The sequence below is a fragment of the Enhydra lutris genome, unplaced genomic scaffold (genome assembly GCF_002288905.1).
Source record: "Enhydra lutris kenyoni isolate GAN:26980312 unplaced genomic scaffold, ASM228890v2 scaffoldscaffold147, whole genome shotgun sequence".
NCBI lineage: Eukaryota > Metazoa > Chordata > Mammalia > Carnivora > Mustelidae > Enhydra > Enhydra lutris.
In genome coordinates this window covers 364,035-382,885 of record NW_019154231.1, presented here as the reverse complement: position 1 = coordinate 382,885, position 18,851 = coordinate 364,035, and the positions used below count along the sequence as shown (strand labels likewise).

At 47.2% G+C, this 18,851-nt stretch overlaps 1 protein-coding gene across 1 annotated transcript in view; it reads right to left on the bottom strand.

Moving 5' to 3' along the window:
* LOC111140046 (NLR family pyrin domain containing 2) overlaps positions 1 to 18,851 on the bottom strand; it is a 76,710-nt gene that overhangs the window by 1,807 nt on the left and 56,052 nt on the right. Inside the window, exons 9-11 of the mRNA XM_022492420.1 lie at positions 6,657 to 6,778; positions 4,551 to 4,658; positions 4,008 to 4,103 (exon numbers count right to left, since the gene is read on the bottom strand). Of these exons, the coding sequence (XP_022348128.1) occupies positions 4,008 to 4,103; positions 4,551 to 4,658; positions 6,657 to 6,778 (326 nt within the window). The remainder of the gene's footprint in view (positions 1 to 4,007; positions 4,104 to 4,550; positions 4,659 to 6,656; positions 6,779 to 18,851) is intronic.

Genomic DNA, 18,851 nt, shown 5'->3' with positions numbered 1-18,851 from the left:
ACCAGACCCTCTCCTTGAATTTGGATCTTGATGAGGCTGACACCAAGACCAGTCGTGTGTTCCAGAGATGTCTGTCGGCTCCTGGTCCCCGCACCCTGGCTATGGTCTATCTGAACACAAACTGGGGGGCTTGAATGATAGGCACTTACTCTCTAAGAGTTCCGGACGTCCGAAGTCCAGAATGGGTCTTGGGGTCAACGTCAGGGTGTCAGCCGGAGCTGTGTTCTTTCCAGAGGCTCAGGGGGAGAATCTGCTTCCTGCCTTGTCCAGCGTCTAGGCGGCCCCCACATTCCTCACCTCCTGGCCCTTCCTCTGTCCTCAGGGCCAGCTGTGGTGGCCACGTCCTCACACTGCTGTCTTTCTGGCTCTCCCTCTGCCCTCCTTTTAAGGAAGATCCCCAGGTGATCCAGGATCACCTCTGTCCTTTATGTCAGCCGGTAAGCAACCGAATTCCATCTGCCACCTTAACCCCCCTTTGCCATGCAAAGTAACGGGTTCTGGGGATGAGGGTATGGACTCTGGGCAGCCAGTGTTCTGCCTGCTATACCGTCCTCTTCAAAACCGGCTTCTTTAGCTTTTCTCAGGGCTGTGAGCTTCCTGGGACACTTCCTCAATTCCCTTCTGCTTTTAAGCAGAACCCACATCACAGGTGTCACTTTTAAGCAAGTCAAGTGAAATGAGTGTATGTTACCACGAACTCCCCCTTCTTGCTCTTTAGGACCTGGGCTGGCGTCTGGCTGGCTCAGTCGGGAGAGCATATGACTCTTGATCTCGGGGTTGCGAGTTCGAGCCCCACGGTGGGCGTGTTGACTTAAAAACAAGACCCGACCAAGCCCTGGGGTCAGGAGCAAGGAGAGTGGGAACCGGTCTGATTCAGAAGCCCACATTCGTGTGGGAGACAAACGCGGGTGGAAGGAGTGTGAAGCCCAGCCCACGGGGGCGGCCGTCCTCACAGGGACCCATCTCTTGCGTAGACAAGTGCAACGTGGCTTGGGGTTGATTCTGGCCACAAACCCTCACAACCAACATCCGCTTCCCCTCTGGAGCGAGAAGCCCCAGACCGCAAACGGTGACTCACAAACCACTAACCCCTGCTTCGTCTCAAGGTTTTGAGGTGGCTCACAGCCCTGCAGAAAGTCCCCAGAGATGACAGATGACAAGAACAGGCCTAAAAGAAAACCACCCAAACCCACGGAAGCCCAGAGAGAGCTCTGTGATCAGATAATAAGCAGACCGAGGAACCCAATGTGAACGGATGATGGTTCGGGGGTGCTTTGCTTTGCTTTGTTTTGTTTTGTTTTCCCAAAAAGGAACCTGAGGTGGCGTGAAACCCTTCAGACTGCTCTCCGGACTTTGGGAATTCTGCCAGGATGGGGGTGCTGCCTGTGTCTGCTGTGCTGGGACACACGCGGGGTGTAAGCGGGGCTGATGGTCACCCCAGGCGTAAGCAAGAAGGAACGCTGTCTCAGCGGTGGGAGCCCAGCGGAAGGGTGGGCCTTGTGTTTGGTCCTCCTGCCGGACTGACCCTCTGACCCGGGTCAGCTTCATCCCCGGGCCGCGTCTCTAGCCAGTCCAAGCGTGAACCCCTACGAGAGCCATCCAAGTCTGAACCCTCGGCACCGGGGAGTGTGAGCCCGTTTGGAAAGCGTTGCTTTGTAGATAAAATTAAATGCAGGATCCCGAGATGAGACCATCCTAGATTATCCCCGGGGTCGGGGGGGCTCCCCTAAATCCAGCGACAAGGGTCCTTCTAAGAGACGGAAGAGGAGGTGACACAGAGTGGAGTGGGGAAGTCCGCATGGAGACAAGGCAGAGACGGGAATGATGCGGCCTCACACCAAGGAACGGTGGGGACCCCCAGAAGCTGTCGAAGGCAGCAGGGACAGACTCCCTTCAAGGCTCGGGGTTGCACGGCCCTCCTGACACCTTCAGCTTGGACGTCTGGCCTCGGGAACTCTGAGAGTAAATGTATGTTTTTCAAGCCGGCACGTCGGTGATCATCGTCACAAAAGCCAGAGGAAATTGACACAGTCTCCTTGGGGGTCCCAGGATGCTTGCCAGAGCCAGTGGGGACCCCGTGCTTGTTTTCTGTCCGGTGGGAGAGAGAAGGGCTTCTCTTTCTTTTGTCTACTGGGGTTTATCTCAAAACCCATAAAAGCCCCTGAGGGAATGCCAAGAAGTACTGGACGAGTAGCAGGTCCCCCAACACCAGTGCTGTTAGCATTCAGGGCTGGCTGACCCTGGCTGTGGGCCAGGGCGTCCTGGGCACAGTGCATGCTGAAAGGCACTGCTGCTCTCCACCTGCTGGTGCCGGCAGCGTCCCCACCCCAAATCGCCAAGTGCCCCTGGGAAGGAAGTCACCTTCCGTTGACAACCCCTTGCACAGACCCGTGTGGTCCCCTCTCTGGGCCATGAACATGAGCAGCCACAGTGGACGACCATGGAACTAACCATCAGCCCCAGAGCAACACGGCCGCTTCCTGTCATCTGTGCTACTGGGAGGACTGGGTGGGGGGGCTGGAGGGCAGGTGCCGGGGGACCGAGTGGCTTCTGAAGTCGACAGATCCTCATGGAAACCAGGCAAATGGCAGTGAGTGGTCTGTTCCGATGGCGACACGAGCCTTAGGAACACAGGGCCCGGCTCAGAGTCGCAGTTTCCATTGAAGATGTGACACGACACCCAGAGTCCTCTAGAGCGGACGGAGGGGGACGGGATCTGCAGGCAGATCCCACTGATGTCAGGCCAGGGGCTCAGGGTGGCGGCAGCAGAGCTTCACAGGAAATGAAATCTGAGATCTGGGATTGGGTCATTTGTGGGGACAGACCTGAAAATCTTGAACCCCCCATCTCCCCTGGGGTGCCCTTGTGAGAAGAGACCAGGACCTCCTCATTGGTCACAGTTCCTTCATAAGCAGGTGTCTCCTGGGGTGATACTCCTTCACCCCACAACCTCCCTTTCGTTGCCTGTGGCAGATCCCAGCTCATGCTCCATGAATTGTAGGGTCTGGCTCATGTGTTTTCCAGGAACCGGGAGAGCACTGCAAGGGGATCTCGAGGGTGTTAGATGGGGTGGACCACGAGACAAATTGGGAGGAACCCAGGGACGTGGGGTCACTCACCTATGATGAAGGCTTTAGCTAGTATATTGGGCTTTCTGAGTAGCGGAAGACGACGGCTGTTGCGTGACTTTGGCTCTCCCCCATAACGTCTAGAGACAGCAGTATCAGTACTCCTGTTCTGATGATGTATTATGGTTAAGTAGGGGAATGACCTTGCTTGCAGGAGGAAAGATCAGTGTCTGGGTGAGTCACATCAGGTGTGCGGCATAGTCTCAAATGGTTCAGGGGGGAAAAGGCTTCTTTGTGTTGCATTTACATACTCTTCCCTAAGTTCGTTTCAAAATAAATAGATGGAAAAGAAAAACAATGCAGAATTACAAAACAGCACAAAACCACGTCTCCGCGGGAGGAGACAGAGACTGGCTGCCCTTCCAGACAATGCCAAGCAAAACGGAACGGGAAAACCTCACCAATTTCCAGTGAGCAAGCTCTCATGCTCTCTCTCTCTCTCTCTCAACATTTTATTTTATTTGACAGATAGAGAGAGACAGTGAGAGAGGGAACACTAGCAGAGGCAGAGATGGAAGCAGGCTTCCCGCTAAGCAGGGAGCCCGATGCGGGGCTGGATCCCAGGACCCTGGGATCATGACTGAGCCCAAGGCAGACATTTAACGACTGAGCCACCCAGGAGCCCCACTCTCACACTTTTAACGTTTTTAATATTTGAATTGGGCTCCCTGCTCAGCGGGGAGCCTGCTTCTCTTTCCCTCTGCTGCTCCCCCTGCTCTCCCGTTCTCTCAGTTGCTCTGTCTCAAATAAATAAAATCTTAAAAAAAAAAAAAGTACTTGTGGATGATTTTATCACGTGGACGTATCACAGAGATGCCACGGGGATGGTGTGAGGGAAGCCATGCGAAAGACAGAGGTGGGTGCTGTTGGCATCCCTACCGTGGGTGAAGGCCAGCAGCGGTAAGAGGAAGTTGTGCAAACGGCCAAAAGAGCATTCGGACAGATCCGGGCAGCGACGGCAGAGCCGACCGCGGTCTGCCAGAGACTGAAAAACAGGGGGAGGCCCCTTTTTTTCAAGAAGAAAGGACCAACAAAGCGAAACAAAACAAAACAACAAAACCCACAAAAAACCAAGGACATAACCTTCCTCCCTACTCTCCGCCTCCCGGCGAGAGCCGGCGCGTGAACAGCTGCACTTCACCGCAGTGCCAGCACAGGCACACTTGTACTAGCCATCTCTGCGACGGGGCCCACGGGCGTGACCTCCGAACGCGGGCAGGTGATCGGTCGCGATCGCCGGCCGCGCTTACAGAAACGCGCAGGTGCAAGCGCTGCTCGTCAGACGCCGCCGTCCCAGTCAGCCGGAACGCGGGAAGCCCCAAACCCAGCGGACGCACGCCCAGGAGCAGAACCGGCAGGGCGCACGGTAACCCTGCGCACGACATTTTGAACAACTCCCGACCGTGCTCCTCTCCCGCTCACCAGCGTCCTTGCAACGGCCCAAAGCCGGGAGCCACCGGGGTCCGTCGGGGATGACGGGGCAACGGAAGGGTGGAATGTTCCTCAGCCCCCACACCCGCTGCCGCAACGCTAAGCCGCGGGAAGCCCGGTGCGGAGCGAAATACGCGTCGCGAAGACTCGTTCTCTGTCGGTCTCACAGTCGGCCAGAACGCGGGAGCGCCGGGGAGCTTCTGGGGGAGGCGCGGGGAGGCCGGTCCGCCCCCCAAACTGGCGGCGTAGCCTCGCGATGCCCGGGGAGATCGGAACGCGTGAAAGCGGTTGCCAAACTACAGCCAAGAACTTGATTCTACCTGTTGAAAACACGGGAAGGAACATTGTTCCTGTAGCTTAGAGCATTTTTTTTTTTTTTGAGTTTTTTTTACCCTTAAAAATATTTCTTTTTCAGTGTTCCAAGATTCGCTGTTTATGCACCACACCCAGGGCTCCACGCAATATGTGCCCTCCTGAATACCCACCACCAAGCTCTCCCAACACCCCCTCCCCCTCCCCTCTAAAACCCTCAGTTTGTTTCTCAGAGTCCACAGGCTGTCATGGTTCGTCTCCCCCTTCCATTTTCCCCCAACTCCCTTCTCCTCTCCATCTCCCCTTGTCCTCCATGCTATTTGTTATGCTCCACAAATAAGTGAAACCATATGATAACTGACTCTCTCTGCTTGACTTATTTCACTCAGCATAATCTCTTCCAGTCCCGTCCATGTTGCTACAAAAGTTGGGGATTCATCCTTTCTGATGGAGGCATCATACTCCATAGTGTATATGGACCACATCTTCCTTATCCATTCGTCTGTTGAAGGGCATCTTGGTTCCTTCCACAGTTTGGCGACCGTGGCCATTGCTGCTATAAACATTGGGGTACAGATGGCCCTTCTTTTCACTCCATCTGTATATTTGGGGTAAATACCCAGTAGTGCAATGGCAGGGTCATAGGGAAGCTCTATTTCTAATTTCTTTTTTTTTTTAAAGATTTATTTATTTATTTGGCAGACGGAGATCACAAGGAGGCAGAGAGGCAGGCAGAGAGAGGAAGGGAAGCAGGCTCCCTGCTGAGCAGAGAGCCCGATGCAAGACTCGATCCCAGGACCATGGGATCATGACCCGAACTGAAGGCAGAGGCTTCAACCCACTGAGCCACCCAGGTGCCCCTCTATTTTTAATTTCTTAAGGAATCTACACACTTGCATTCCCACTAACAGTGTTGGAGAGGGTGTGGAGAAAGGGGAACCCGCTTAGAGCATTTCTTTAGAAAACTTCAAATTTCTTTCTCTGTCTCTTTAAGGTGTGTGTCAACATTTTTAGAAGGTAAGTAAGCCTCTTGCCAGCTCTGTGACCCAGGACTTTCTTTCTCAAGGACCAGGAATGTAAAGGCGAAGGGAGGTGGCATTCCTATCTCCCACCTTCAGAAGGAGGGCAGGAGCTCAACTCCATGTTGCCAAGCTGCCTCCAAACATAAAGCCGGGAGGGGTTTGATTTTCCTCGGCCTCAAACCAGTCTGCTGACACGTGTGGTCTCCCCGGTCACCAGGTAAATTTAGGATGACCTCTGTGGGACACGTGGTGCTCTCAGGTCCTCCTGCTTGAGGACTAATTATCTGGAGACACTGGATGCGAGGAGCTGACTCTGTTTGACTTTGACCGGGCAGGACTGTTTCCTGTCTTCACCATCTCATTGGCAGATCGTGTCCTGATGCACATCCTGTCCTCGCTTGAATATTTATTCAATAATAAAACTGTTCTTTCTCCTCTTCCTTTGTGGAGAAGTTTTCTGGGTTGGGAGATTTTTGTTTAATGATGATGGAGTCAACACTTGAGGGAACATAAGGGTTTTATATTTCTGTTTCACAACTTTACTGTGTCAGGTTCAGAAAACTTCCATCTCCCCTCTCTCTGTCTCCTGTTTTTTTTTCTCTCTCCCATACATACACACCAACTACCCTCAATTTTTGTGCCAGGGGGCAGGGGGCTCCATATTGACCTTTGCACTCCCATCCCTAATGTGGAGTGAAGGTGCAGAGCTGTGATACACCTAGGGACAGTCTTTGCATTCACTGTCACCATCCCTGATACACACCATGCGGGACTTCTCCAGGGCAGAATCTCCCTGATGATATCTCCCCAAATACAGATCCGGACCCAGCAGTTTCCATCCTTGGAACATAGCCTGGGAATATACATGCACGTATGCAACAGGATCTGTAAAAGAAAGCAGTTGCATTTGTAAAAGCATGTTGGTTGATTTCTTTAATATGGAAAAATGATGAACAATCTAAAAGCCACCAATCTGAGTCATCACAAGCAAGTTATGGTACCTCCAAAGAAAGGGACATCTTATAGCTGTTAGCAAGCATGAAAGCCATTTTGCTTGTCCTGGTTTTTAGCACGTTGTCTGGGGGAGACATTTAATGGGGACATAGTGACATGTAGGTGGATGGGACCTACATGCCTGGACACCTGGCCGTGGGAGCACCACGGCACCTAGTAGAAGGATAGTAGAAGGAGAGGGGAGACGCAGTGCCTTACCAGCAGGCACTGTTTTCCCCGAGTGGCCAGGGAACCACCATTAACACAAGCATCCAAGAGATGGCTGGAAATGAGAGTCCAACCAATGGGGTCCTCTGGAGCTGGAAATTCAGGAGCAGGGTGCTCTCCTTAGAGGCGAGACACAACATGCTGGGAGGGGATGAGCTACCCAGGCGAGAGGGTGGCAAGAGGTGTGTAGGTTGGGGGCCAACTCTGGTGGATCTGATAGGAACTGGGTGAGGATGAGGAGGTGGAGAAAGCCTGTCTTTTCCAGCAAGCTTCAGTCCCTGTAGAGAAGCGCAGGGAGATGAAGAGGGAAAAATGGCTGCTTGTGGCCCCTTCCTCCATCTTCAGAGCCACCCATGGCCAGTTGAGTTCTTCTCCCACTGCCTCACTGACATTTTTTTTTTGACTCCCACTTCTACATTTAAAAACACTTGTGATTTGGGGCACCTGGGTGGCTCAGTGGGTTAAAGCCTCTGCCTTCGGCTCAGGTCATGATCCCAGAGTCCTGGGATTGAACCCCACATCAGGCTTGGCAAGGAGTCTGCTTCCCCCTCTCTCTCTGCCTGCCTCTCTGCCTGCTTGTGATCTCTGTCTCACTTGTGATCTCTGTCTGTGGAATAAATAAAAAAAATCTTTATCCACTGTATATTTTTTCCTGTTTTGTCGAAGATTAATTGACCATAGAGTTGAGGGTCCATATCTGGGCTCTCTACACTGTTCCATTGGTCTATGCATCTGTTTTTTTTTTTTTTTAAAGATTTTATTTATTTGTCAGAGAGCAAGCGAGCACAGGCAGACAGAATGGCAGGCAGAGGCAGAGAGAGAAGCAGGCTCCCCGCTGAGCAAGGAGCCTGATGTGGGACTCGATCCCAGGATGCTGGGATCATGACCTGAGCTGAAGGCAGCTGCTTAACAAACTGAGCAGCCCAGGCGTCCCTATGCGTCTGTTTTTATGCCAGTACCATGCTGTCTTGGTGATCACAGCTTTGTAGTAAAGCTTGAAATCAGGTAACATGATGCCCCCAGTTTTATTTTTGTTTTTCAACATTTCCTTAGCAATTCGGGGTCTCTTCTGGTTCCATACAAATTTTAGGATTATTTGCTCCAGCTCTTTGAAAAATACCGGTGGAATTTTGATCGGAATGGCATTACAAGTATAGATTGCTCTAGGCAATATAGACATTTTAACAATGTTTATTCTTCCGATCCAAGAGCATGGAATGGTCTTCCATCTTTTTGTGTCTTCTTCGATTTCTTTCATGAGTGTTCTGTAGTTCTTCGAGTACAGTTCCTTTACCTCTTTGGTTAGGTTTATTCCCAGGTATCTTATGGTTCTTGGTGCTATAGTAAATGGAATCGATTCTCTAATTTCCCTTTCTGTATTTTCATTGTTAGTGTATAAGAAAGCCACTGATTTCTGTACATTGACTTTGTATCCTGCCACGTTACTGAATTGCTGTATGAGTTCTAGTAGTTTGGGGGTGGAGTCTTTTGGGTTTTCCATATAAAGAATCATGTCATCTGCGAAGAGAGAGAGTTTGACTTTTTCATTGCCAATTTGGATACCTTTTCTTTCTCTTTGTTGTCTGATTGCTGTTGCTAGGACTTCTAATACTATGTTGAACAAGAGTGGTGAGAGTGGGCATCCTTGTTGTGTTCCTGTTCTCAACGGGAAGGCTGCAAGCTTTTTCCCATTGAGGATGATATTTGCTGTGGGTCGTTCATAGATAGATTTGATGAAGTTCAGGAATGTTCCCTCTATCCCTATACTTTGAAGTGTTTTAATCAGGAACGGATGCTGGATTTTGTCAAATGCTTTTTCTGCATCAATTGAGAGGACCATGTGGTTCTTCTCTCTTCTTTTATTGATTTGTTCTATCACATTGAATGATTTGCGAATGTTGAACCATCCTTGTAACCCAGGGATGAATCCCACCTGGTCATGGTGGATAATCTTTTTAATGTGCTGTTGGATCCTGTTTGCTAGGATCTTGTTTAGAATCTTAGCATCCATATTCATCAGTGATATTGGTCTGAAATTCTCCCTTCTGGTAGGGTCTTTGCCTGGTTTGGGGATCAGGGTAATGCAGGCTCCATAGAAAGAGTCTGGAAGTTTTCCTTCTGCTTCAATTTTTTGAAACAGCTTCAGGAGAATAGGTGTTATTTCTTCTTTGAAAGTTTGGTAGAATTCCCCAGGGAATCCATCAGGTCCTGGGCTGTTGTTTTTTGGGAGGTTTTTGATCACTGCTTCAATCTCATTACTAGATATCGGTCTATTCTGGTTGTCGATTTCTTCCTGCTTTAATTTTGGGAGTTTATAGTTTTCCAGGAATGCATCCTTTTCATCTAGGTTGCTTAGCTTATCGGCATATAACTGTTGATAATAACTTCTGATGATTGTTTCTAATTCCTTGGTGTTAGTTGTGATCTCTCCCTTTTCATTCATAATTTTATTAATTTGGGCTTTCTCTCTTTTCTTTTGGATTAGTGTGGCCAATGGTTTATCAATCTTATTGATTCTTTCAAAAAATCAGCTTCTAGTTTCATTGATATGTTCTACTGTATCTCTGGTTTCTACCTCATTGATCTCTGCTCTAATCTTGATGATTTCCCTTCTTATGTGTGGAGTTGGTTTGATTTGTTGTTGATTCTCCAGTTCTTTAAGGTGTAGAGACAGCTGGTGTATTCTGGATTTTTCAATTTTTTTTTATTTGTCAGAGAGAGAGAGAGAGCAAGCACAGGCAGACAGAGTGGCAGGCAGAGGCAGAGGGAGAAGCAGACTCCCTGCCGAGCAAGGAGCCTGATGCGGGACTCGATCCCAGGACGCTGGGATCATGACCTGAGCCGAAGGCAGCTGCTTAACCAACTGAGCCACCCAGGCGTCCCGGATTTTTCAATTTTTTTGAGGGAGGCTTGGATGGCTATGTATTTCCCCCTTAGAACCGCCTTTGCTGTATCCCATAGGTTTTGGACCGAAGTGTCTTCATTTTCATTGGTTTCAATAAATGGTGCTGGGAAAACTGGACAGCTATATGCAGAAGAATGAAACTCAACCATTCTCTTACACCATACACAAAGATAAACTCAAAATGGTTAAAAGACCTCAATGTGAGACAGGAATCCATCAGAATCCTAGAGGAGAACATAGGCAGTAACCTCTTTGATATCAGCCACAGCAACTTCTTTCAAGATATGTCTCCAAAGGCAAAGGAAACAAAAGCAAAAATGAACTTTTGGGACTTCATCAAGATCAAAAGCTTCTGCACAGCAAAGGAAACAGTCAACAAAACAAAGAGGCAACCCACTGAATGGGAGAAGGTATTTGCAAATGACAGTACAGACAAAAGGTTGATATCCAAGATCTATAAAGAACTCCTGAAACTCAACACACACAAAACAGACAATCATATCAAAAAATGGGCAGAAGATATGAACAGACACTTCTCCAATGAAGACATACAAATGGCTATCAGACACATGAAAAAATGTTCATCATCACTAGCCATCAGGGAGATTCAAATTAAAACCACATTGAGATACCACCTTACACCAGTTAGAATGGCCAAAATTAGCAAGACAGGAAACAACATGTGTTGGAGGGGATGTGGAGAAAGGGGAACCCTCTTACACTGTTGGTGGGAATGCAAGTTGGTGCAGCCTCTTTGGAGAACAGTGTGGAGATTCCTCAAGAAATTAAAAAGAGAGGGGCGCCTGGGTGGTTCAGTGGGCTAAAGCCTCTGCCTTCAGCTCAGGTCATGATCCCAGGGTCCTGGGATCGAGCCCGCATCGGGCTCTCTGCTCAGTGCAGAGCCTGCTTCTCTCACTCTCTCTCTCTCTGCCTGCCTCTCTGCCTACTTGCATTCTCAAATAAATAAATAAATAAAATCTTAAAAAAAAAAGAAATTAAAAAGAGAGCTTCCCTATGACCCTGCCATTGCACTACTGGGTATTTGCCCCAAAGATACAGATGTAGTGAAAAGAAGGGCCATCTGTACCCCAATGTTCATAGCAGCAATGGCCACGGTCACCAAACTGTGGAAAGAACCAAGATGCCCTTCAACAGAAGAATGGATAAGGAAGATGTGGTCCATATACACTATGGAGTATTATGCCTCCATCAGAAAGGATGAATCCCCAACTTTTGTAGCAACATGGACAGGACTGGAAGAGATTATGCTGAGTGAAATAAGTCAAGCAGAGAAAGTCAATTATCATATGGTTTTACTTATTTGTGGAGCATAACAAATAGCACAGAGGACAAGGGGAGATGCAGAGGAGAAGGGAGTTGGGGGAAATTGGAAGGGGGGGATGAACCATGAGAGACTATGGACTCTGAAAAAACAATCTGAGGGTTTTGAAGGGGCAGGGGGTGGGAGGTTGGGGGATCCAGGTGGTGGGTATTGGAGAGGGCACAGATTGCATGGAGCACTGGGTGTGTTGCAAAAATAATGAATACTGTTACGGTGAAAAAATAAAAAATTAAAAAAAAATAAAATCTTTAAAAAAAAAACCACTTGTGATTCATTCAGTTTGTCTGGATAATCCAGGATCACCTACTTATTTTCAGATCAGCTGACTAAGGGAGTTGCAAAGATGGCAGAGGAATAGGGGACTCCATTCAACTGGTCCCCTGAATTGAGCTACATATCTACCAGACCATTCTGAACATCCATGAAATCAGCCTGAGATGTAAGAAAATAGACCTGGATCTACACAAACAGAATATCTCCAGTGGCTGCTTTTGAGATATGAAGCAGGGAGCCATGATTCTAAGGGTAGATATCAGAAGATAAACGGAAGGAGGAGGGAGCCTCTGGGATCCTGTGCCACCAGAGTGCAAAAGTCTCCCACTCTGGGGAGGGAGCACAGACTTGCAGACTGGTAGAAGTGGGGAAAGGACTTCAGGGAAGCCTCTGAGACTGAAACCTGGAGAACTGGGGATAGTTTCTAGTTTTATTTTTTATTTTTTTTAAGTAATAAAAATTTATTGAGAATTCCTGGGATGATGGTTATGACCTCCCGACCTGGAGGGAGGAACCAACGCTATAGGCAATCACTCTGAAATCACACCGTCCCAACACCTCCGGCCAACACAGGGAGGAGCAGTATCATTGCTCCGGAAACTGGTCAGGCTTTGTTCATCCAAGAAGGGTTGGGAGGACAGATGCAGGAGGGACCATCACGTGATACTGGGGTGGGATGGGGGGTGTGCTGGACCCCAAGCTGGCTCCTAGGAAACCAGGGGAGGAACAGATCCACTTCTTCTCCGGGAGTGGAATTCCTGGTTACCAAGCTCATTTCTTACCCTTGATGAGGCTGTCACTGCCCCGGGTGAAACTTTCATCCTGGAGGTTCAGGACGAGGTTGTCCGCAGTGAGATAGATACGGTTCTGTGATGTGGCAATCGTCTTGGAGATGTTCTGGGCTGCTCGGATCTTGCGCAGTTTGATATAGCCAGGGTTCTTACTCAGGGCTTCTCCCAGGTGAGCGGGTTGGGGTTAAGGGTTCACACAAAGTCCAGTTGCAGCCCCTGGGCCCAGTCTTAATACTGCAGTCCTTCTCCGGGCTGTCAGATCCAAGGTTGCGCTCAGATACCTCGTGCCTGGTCCCACCTGGTCCCCACCTGTGGGCCCCCCTGTAGGCAGCTGAGCTTCTAGTTTTAGAAGCACAAAGGGCAGAGATGTGCCTGGACCTGGGAGCGAGGGCTGGGAGTGCTGTCATGGGGTGCACAAACCAGGACATGTGCTTTTTAGCAGCACAGATAGAAACAGGGACAGTGTGGCCTGGGGAGCTCAGTGAAGAGCCGACTGTGATCTCTCTGTTCTGAGACAGAGGTTTGCATATGGTCACTTCTGCTCTGATTCTTGGGAGAGACATGGAAAGCTGCCAGGGAAAGCCACCAGAGAACAAAAGCCCCCCAAACCGGTTTTCACTGAGCCCATCCCCCCACAGGGGACAAGAGAACTCTGCCCAAACAGGGTTGCCTGAGTAACAGTGTGGCAGGACCCTCCACCAGAAGACAGGCTGGAAGAGCAAGAGGCCTGAAGTCCCTATAAAACACGTGTATCTTGCTTGGGTTGTGGTCAATAATCTGGACTCTGTACATTCCCTCAACCACCTCTCACCAGAATGACTAGGGGAACCCCCAACATAAGAAAGATTCAGAGACTGTGACCTCTGCCACAGAACTAATGGATACGGATATAAGAAAGATGTCAGAAATAGACTTCAGGGTTACAGTTATGCAGACAATAGCTAGGATGGAGAAAACCATTAATGGCAACATTCTCTAAGGGCAGAAATGAGAGCTGATCTGGAAGAACGTAAAAATGCTATCAGTGAGATCCAATCTAATCTAGATACTGTAAGAGCTAGGTAAACAAGGCAGGAGAACAAATTAGTGATCCAGAAGACAAATTGATAGAAAAGAAGGATCAGGAGGAGGCCTGGAGCGAACAGCTTAGAATGCATGAAAACAGAATTAGAGAAATAAATGACGTGTAAGATGTTCCAGTGTCACTGTTACTGGGATCTCTGAGGGGGTGGAGAGAGAGCTAGAAGATATATTTGAGCAAATCATAGCAGAGAACTTCCCTAGTCCGGGGAATGAAACAAGCATTCGTGTCCTAGAGGCAGAGAGGAGCCCTCCCAAGCTCAAGGAGAACAGACCAATGCCCCAGCATTGTGATAGTAAAACTCACAAATCTTAGTAAACAGTAAATAGTAACACTCACAAATCTTAGAACCAAGGAAACCATCTTAAGGACAGTCAGGGGGAAGAGATTCCTTATGTACAGAGGGAGGAACATCAGAATAACATCAGACCTGTCCACAGAGACCTGGCAAGCCAGAAAAGGCTGACAAGACATATTCAGGTACCAAATGGGAAGAATATGCAGCCAAGAATTCTTTTTTTTTTTTTAAAGATTTTATTTATTTATTTGACAGACAGAGATCACAAGTAGGCAGAGAGGCAGGCAGAGAGAGAGGAAGGGAAGCAGGCTCCCTGCTGAGCAGAGAGCTCGACATGGGACTCGATCCCAGGACCCTGAGATCATGACCTGAGCCGAAGGCAGCGGCTTAACCCACTGAGCCACCCAGGCGCCCCAGCCAAGAATTCTTTATCTGAAAAGGCTGTCATTCAGAATGGATGGAGAGATAAGGAGCTTCCAGGACTGGCAGAAATGGAAAGAATAAGTGACCACCAAGCCATCCCTGCAAGAAATATTAAGGGGGGTTTGTATTAAAGGAGAAAGACCCCAAGGGTGATATGGACCAGAAATTTACAGAGACTATCTATAGAAACAAGGACCTCACAGTCAACATGACAATAAAATCATATCTTTCAATAATCACTCTTAACATGAACAGCCTAAACGCTCTCATAAAACAGCACAGGGTTGCAGGTTGGATAAAAAGCAGGACCCATCCAAATGCTGTCTACAAGGGACTCATTTTGAACCTAAAGGTACATCCAGACTGAAAATGAAGGGATGGAGAAGCATCTTTCATGACAACGGACCTCAAAACAAAGCTGGGGTAGCAATTCTCATATCAGACAAATTAGATTTTAAGCTAAAGACTGTAGTAAGAGATACAGAAGGACACATAATATAGGGTCTATCGAACAAAAAGATCAATTTAACAATTGTAAATATCTGTGCCCCCAACATGGGAGCAGCCAACTACATAAGCCAACTGCCAACCAAAATAAAGAGTCATATTGATAATAATATGTTAATTGTAGGAGACCATGCCACTCTCAGCAACAGACAGAGCATCTAAGCAGAAAAGCAACAAAGAAATGAGAGCTTTGAATGACACACTGGACCAGAAGGACCTCATAGATATATATAGAACATTCCATCCTAAAACAACAGAATACTCATTCTTCTCCAGAGCACATGGAACTTTCTTCAGAACAGATCATATACCAGGTCACAAAGCAGGTCCCAACTGATACCAAAAGACTGAAATTATTCCCTGCATATTCTCAGACCACAGTGCTTTGAAACTGGAACTCAATCAGAAGAACAAGTTTGGAGGAAATTCAAACACTTGGAAGCTAAAGACCATCCTGCTCAAGAATGTTTGAGTCAACCAGGAAATCAAAGAAGAAAATTCATGGAAACCAAAGAGAACAAAAACACTGGTCCAAAATGTATGGGATACAGCAAAGGCGGTCCCAAGGGGGGAATACATAGCCATTCAAGCCTCACTCAAAAAAATGGAAAAATCCTGAAAACACAAACTATGTATTTTTAAAGATTTTATTTGTTTATTTGAGAGAGAGTGTACCAGCTGTGGGAGGGAGGGGCAGAGGGAGAGGCAGGGAGCCCGATGTGGAACTTGATCCCAGGACCCTGAGAGATCATGACCTGAGCTGAAGGAAGTCTCCTAATTGACTGAGCCAGCCAGGCACCCCACAAACTATATTTATACCTTAAAGAACTGGAGAATCAACAACAAATTAAGCCTAACCTATGCATGCCTTCCTCATGCATAGGTTAGGCTTAATTTGCTGTCGATTAAGATTAAGATTAGAGCAGAGATCAATGAATTAGAACCAGAAATAAAGTAGAATGCATAAATGAAAATAGAAGTTGGTTCTTTGAAAGAATTAATAAAATCGATAAATCCCTGACCAGACTTACCCAAAAGAAAAGAGAAAGGACACAAATTAATAAAATCACAATGAATTCTGGAACACTGAAAAGAAATTAAAAAATAAATAAAAATTTTAAAAATTATGAATGAAAGAGGGGAGATCATGACTAACACCAAGGAAAAAGAAACAATAATCAGAAATTATTAACAGCTATATGCCAATAAGTTAAGAAACCTAGAAGAAATGGATGCATTCCTGGAAATACACTATACACGACCAAGACTGAAACAGGAAGAAACTGACAACCTGAAAAGACCAATAACCAGTAACGAGATTGAAGCAATGATCAAAAACCTCCTAGAAAACGAGAGTCCAGGACCTGATGGATTCCCTGAAGAATTCTACTGAACATTCAAAGAAGAAATAATACCTATTTTGCTGAAGCTGTTTCAAAAAATAGAAACAGAAGGAAAGCTTCCGGTCTCTTTCTATGAAGCCAGCATTACACTGATCCCCAAACCAGGCAAAGAGCCATCAAAAAGGAGAATTTCAGATCAATACCACTGATGAATATGGATGCTAAGATTCTCAACAAGATCCTAGCTAATAGGGTCCAACAGTACATTAAAAGGATTATCCATCATGACCAGGTGGGATTCATCCCTGGGTTACAAGGATGGTTCAACATCACAAATCAATCAATAGACAGAAAAAATCAATAAGAGAAGAGAGAAGAACCACATGGTCCTCCCAACTGATGCAGAAAAAGCATTTGACAAAATCCAGCATCCGTTCCTGATTAAAACTCTTCAGAGTTTAGGGACAGAGGGAACATTCCTTAACTTCATAAAATTCATCTATGAAAAACCCACAGTGAATATCATTCTCCATGGGGAAAACCTGACAGCCACCTTCCCTTTGAGATGAGGAACACCACAAGGAGGCCCACTCTCACCACTGTTGTTCAACATAGTACTTGGAAGTCCTAGCAACAGCAATCAGACAACAAAGAGAAATAAAAGGTATTCAAATTGGCAAAGAAGAAGTCAAACTCTGTCTATATTTTATGTGGAAAACCCAAAAGTCTCCATCCCCAAACTACTAGAACTCATACAGCAATTCAGTAACGTGGCAGGATACAAAATCAAGGCACAGAAATCAGTTGCTTTCTAATACACTAACAATGAAACTGTAGAAAAGGAAATTAGAGAATCGATTCCATTTACAACAGCACAAAAAACCATAAAACACCTTGGAACAAACCTAACCACGGAGGTAAAGGATCTGTACTCCAGGAACCACAGAACACTCATGAAAGCAACTGAATAAGACACAAAAAGATGGAAAAACATTCCATGCTCATGGATTGGAAGAATAAACATTGTTAAAATGTCTACGCTGCCCAGAGCGGTCTATATTTTCAACGCCATCCTGATCAAAATACCATCCACTCAGACACCTAATACACATCTCAGCAGGGATCTTACCTGACAGATCTCAAAACCTCCTCCTTATACTTATCTTCCCATCTCCGTAGGTGCTATCCGTTCTCTCCAATGACCAGGTCACTGAGAATGGTATTTGATGTTCCTCTTCGGCTCCCAGTGCCTACATACTCCGTCACCCAGTCTCAAATCTCATCATTTCTGTCCTCAAAAGCTCAAGTCCATTTCCTTCTTCCACCACGACCACGTTGTTAGGACACAACCACAACCACACGACTCTTTCTCACCTCGGACTTCGGTTATGTTGTTCCCTCTGCCTGGAGGCAGTTCTCCTGGCGCTTCGGAGATCTGGGTGTTTCTTCTCTCTCAGGGCTCATCCCCTAAAGAAACCTTTTCTTATAATGCAGTGTAAATGGTTTCATCCTATAATTTATCTCTATGTGTAACACTACTTCTATGTATTGGTTCCCAGGCATAGATTCTGTTGTTGGGTATGTTTACTATGGTTTCCCAAACATCCAAGAACTTGCTTCATGTAGGGAAGGCACACAAGAAATGTTTATCGAATGGGTAAATTAATCCAACAAGAGCTCAATGATAGATTTTATTGTTTACTAATTCCTAGACCCACCTGCTCCTGAAAACAGATACCTTTCCATGGCGATCGGGATCTTGGCCATTGTTGTCTTATTTCTCCTCTCCCTCTTCTTCCTCCTTTTTTGATGCTGGCTTTGTGTCAAACATGGTATGCCCTGAAGGTGGGAGGGTGATTGCTGACTCTCCACGGGGAATATTGATGGTGAGACCAAGAATGAAGTGTAAGAGGTAGGAAAATTTGGACTCCCTTCATAGGAAACCTGACTTATTTTTCAGACCTGCCCTAATGCTTCCTTCCCCTTTCTCTCAGCTCCAGCCCAGTCATGGAATTCCAGGAAGAAAATCAATGTAAGGGGGAATGAGAAGGAGGGGCAGCTAGGGTGGGGGAAGGATGTTTTCAGGGAAGATAGAAGGCATCCTGGAAGAAGCAGAGAAGGTGGGGCAATGTCCTACTGGATGTGATGCCATTGCCCTTCCCTACTTCACTTAGCCATCCCTGAGATGTTGATTACAGGACTTGATAATCTGCAGGTTCTCTCTGGAGGCTTAACCCCACATTCTTCCTTGGAGGTGATGTCTTGGAGGACATCCAGCCTGAGAAGGACAGACAGATGGACATGCAGGCGAGTCTCTCCTTGACCACATCCTCTCTCCTGCCCTCCCACAGATGCTCTCTTAGTCATGCTCTCCTAGTCCATCAACTTCTGCTGTGTAAGCTGCTGAGTCAGTGATACTGCGGCAGCCCTGGCAAACTGGTGCACCATCTGCCAAAGACTAGGATGCTGGGCAGCCCTGGGCCTTGGATGTGTGGGGAGGTCTGGGGACCCTCTTGCCCTGCTGCAGGAGAAGGAATGGGTACAGCGAACATGGAGGGCCATTTGGCAGTGAGTAAACTGAAGACACACCTAACTCAAGATCTGGCAATTTCTTGTTGAATACCTTTTTTTAAAAATTATGTTACATTAGTCACCTCACAGTACATCATTAGTTTCTGATGAGCATTCCATATCCATTGTTTGTGTGTAACACCCAGCGGACAGATATTTTAAAGATATTCTCACTTATGCAGTTTCCTCAAAAAGTTGAAAAT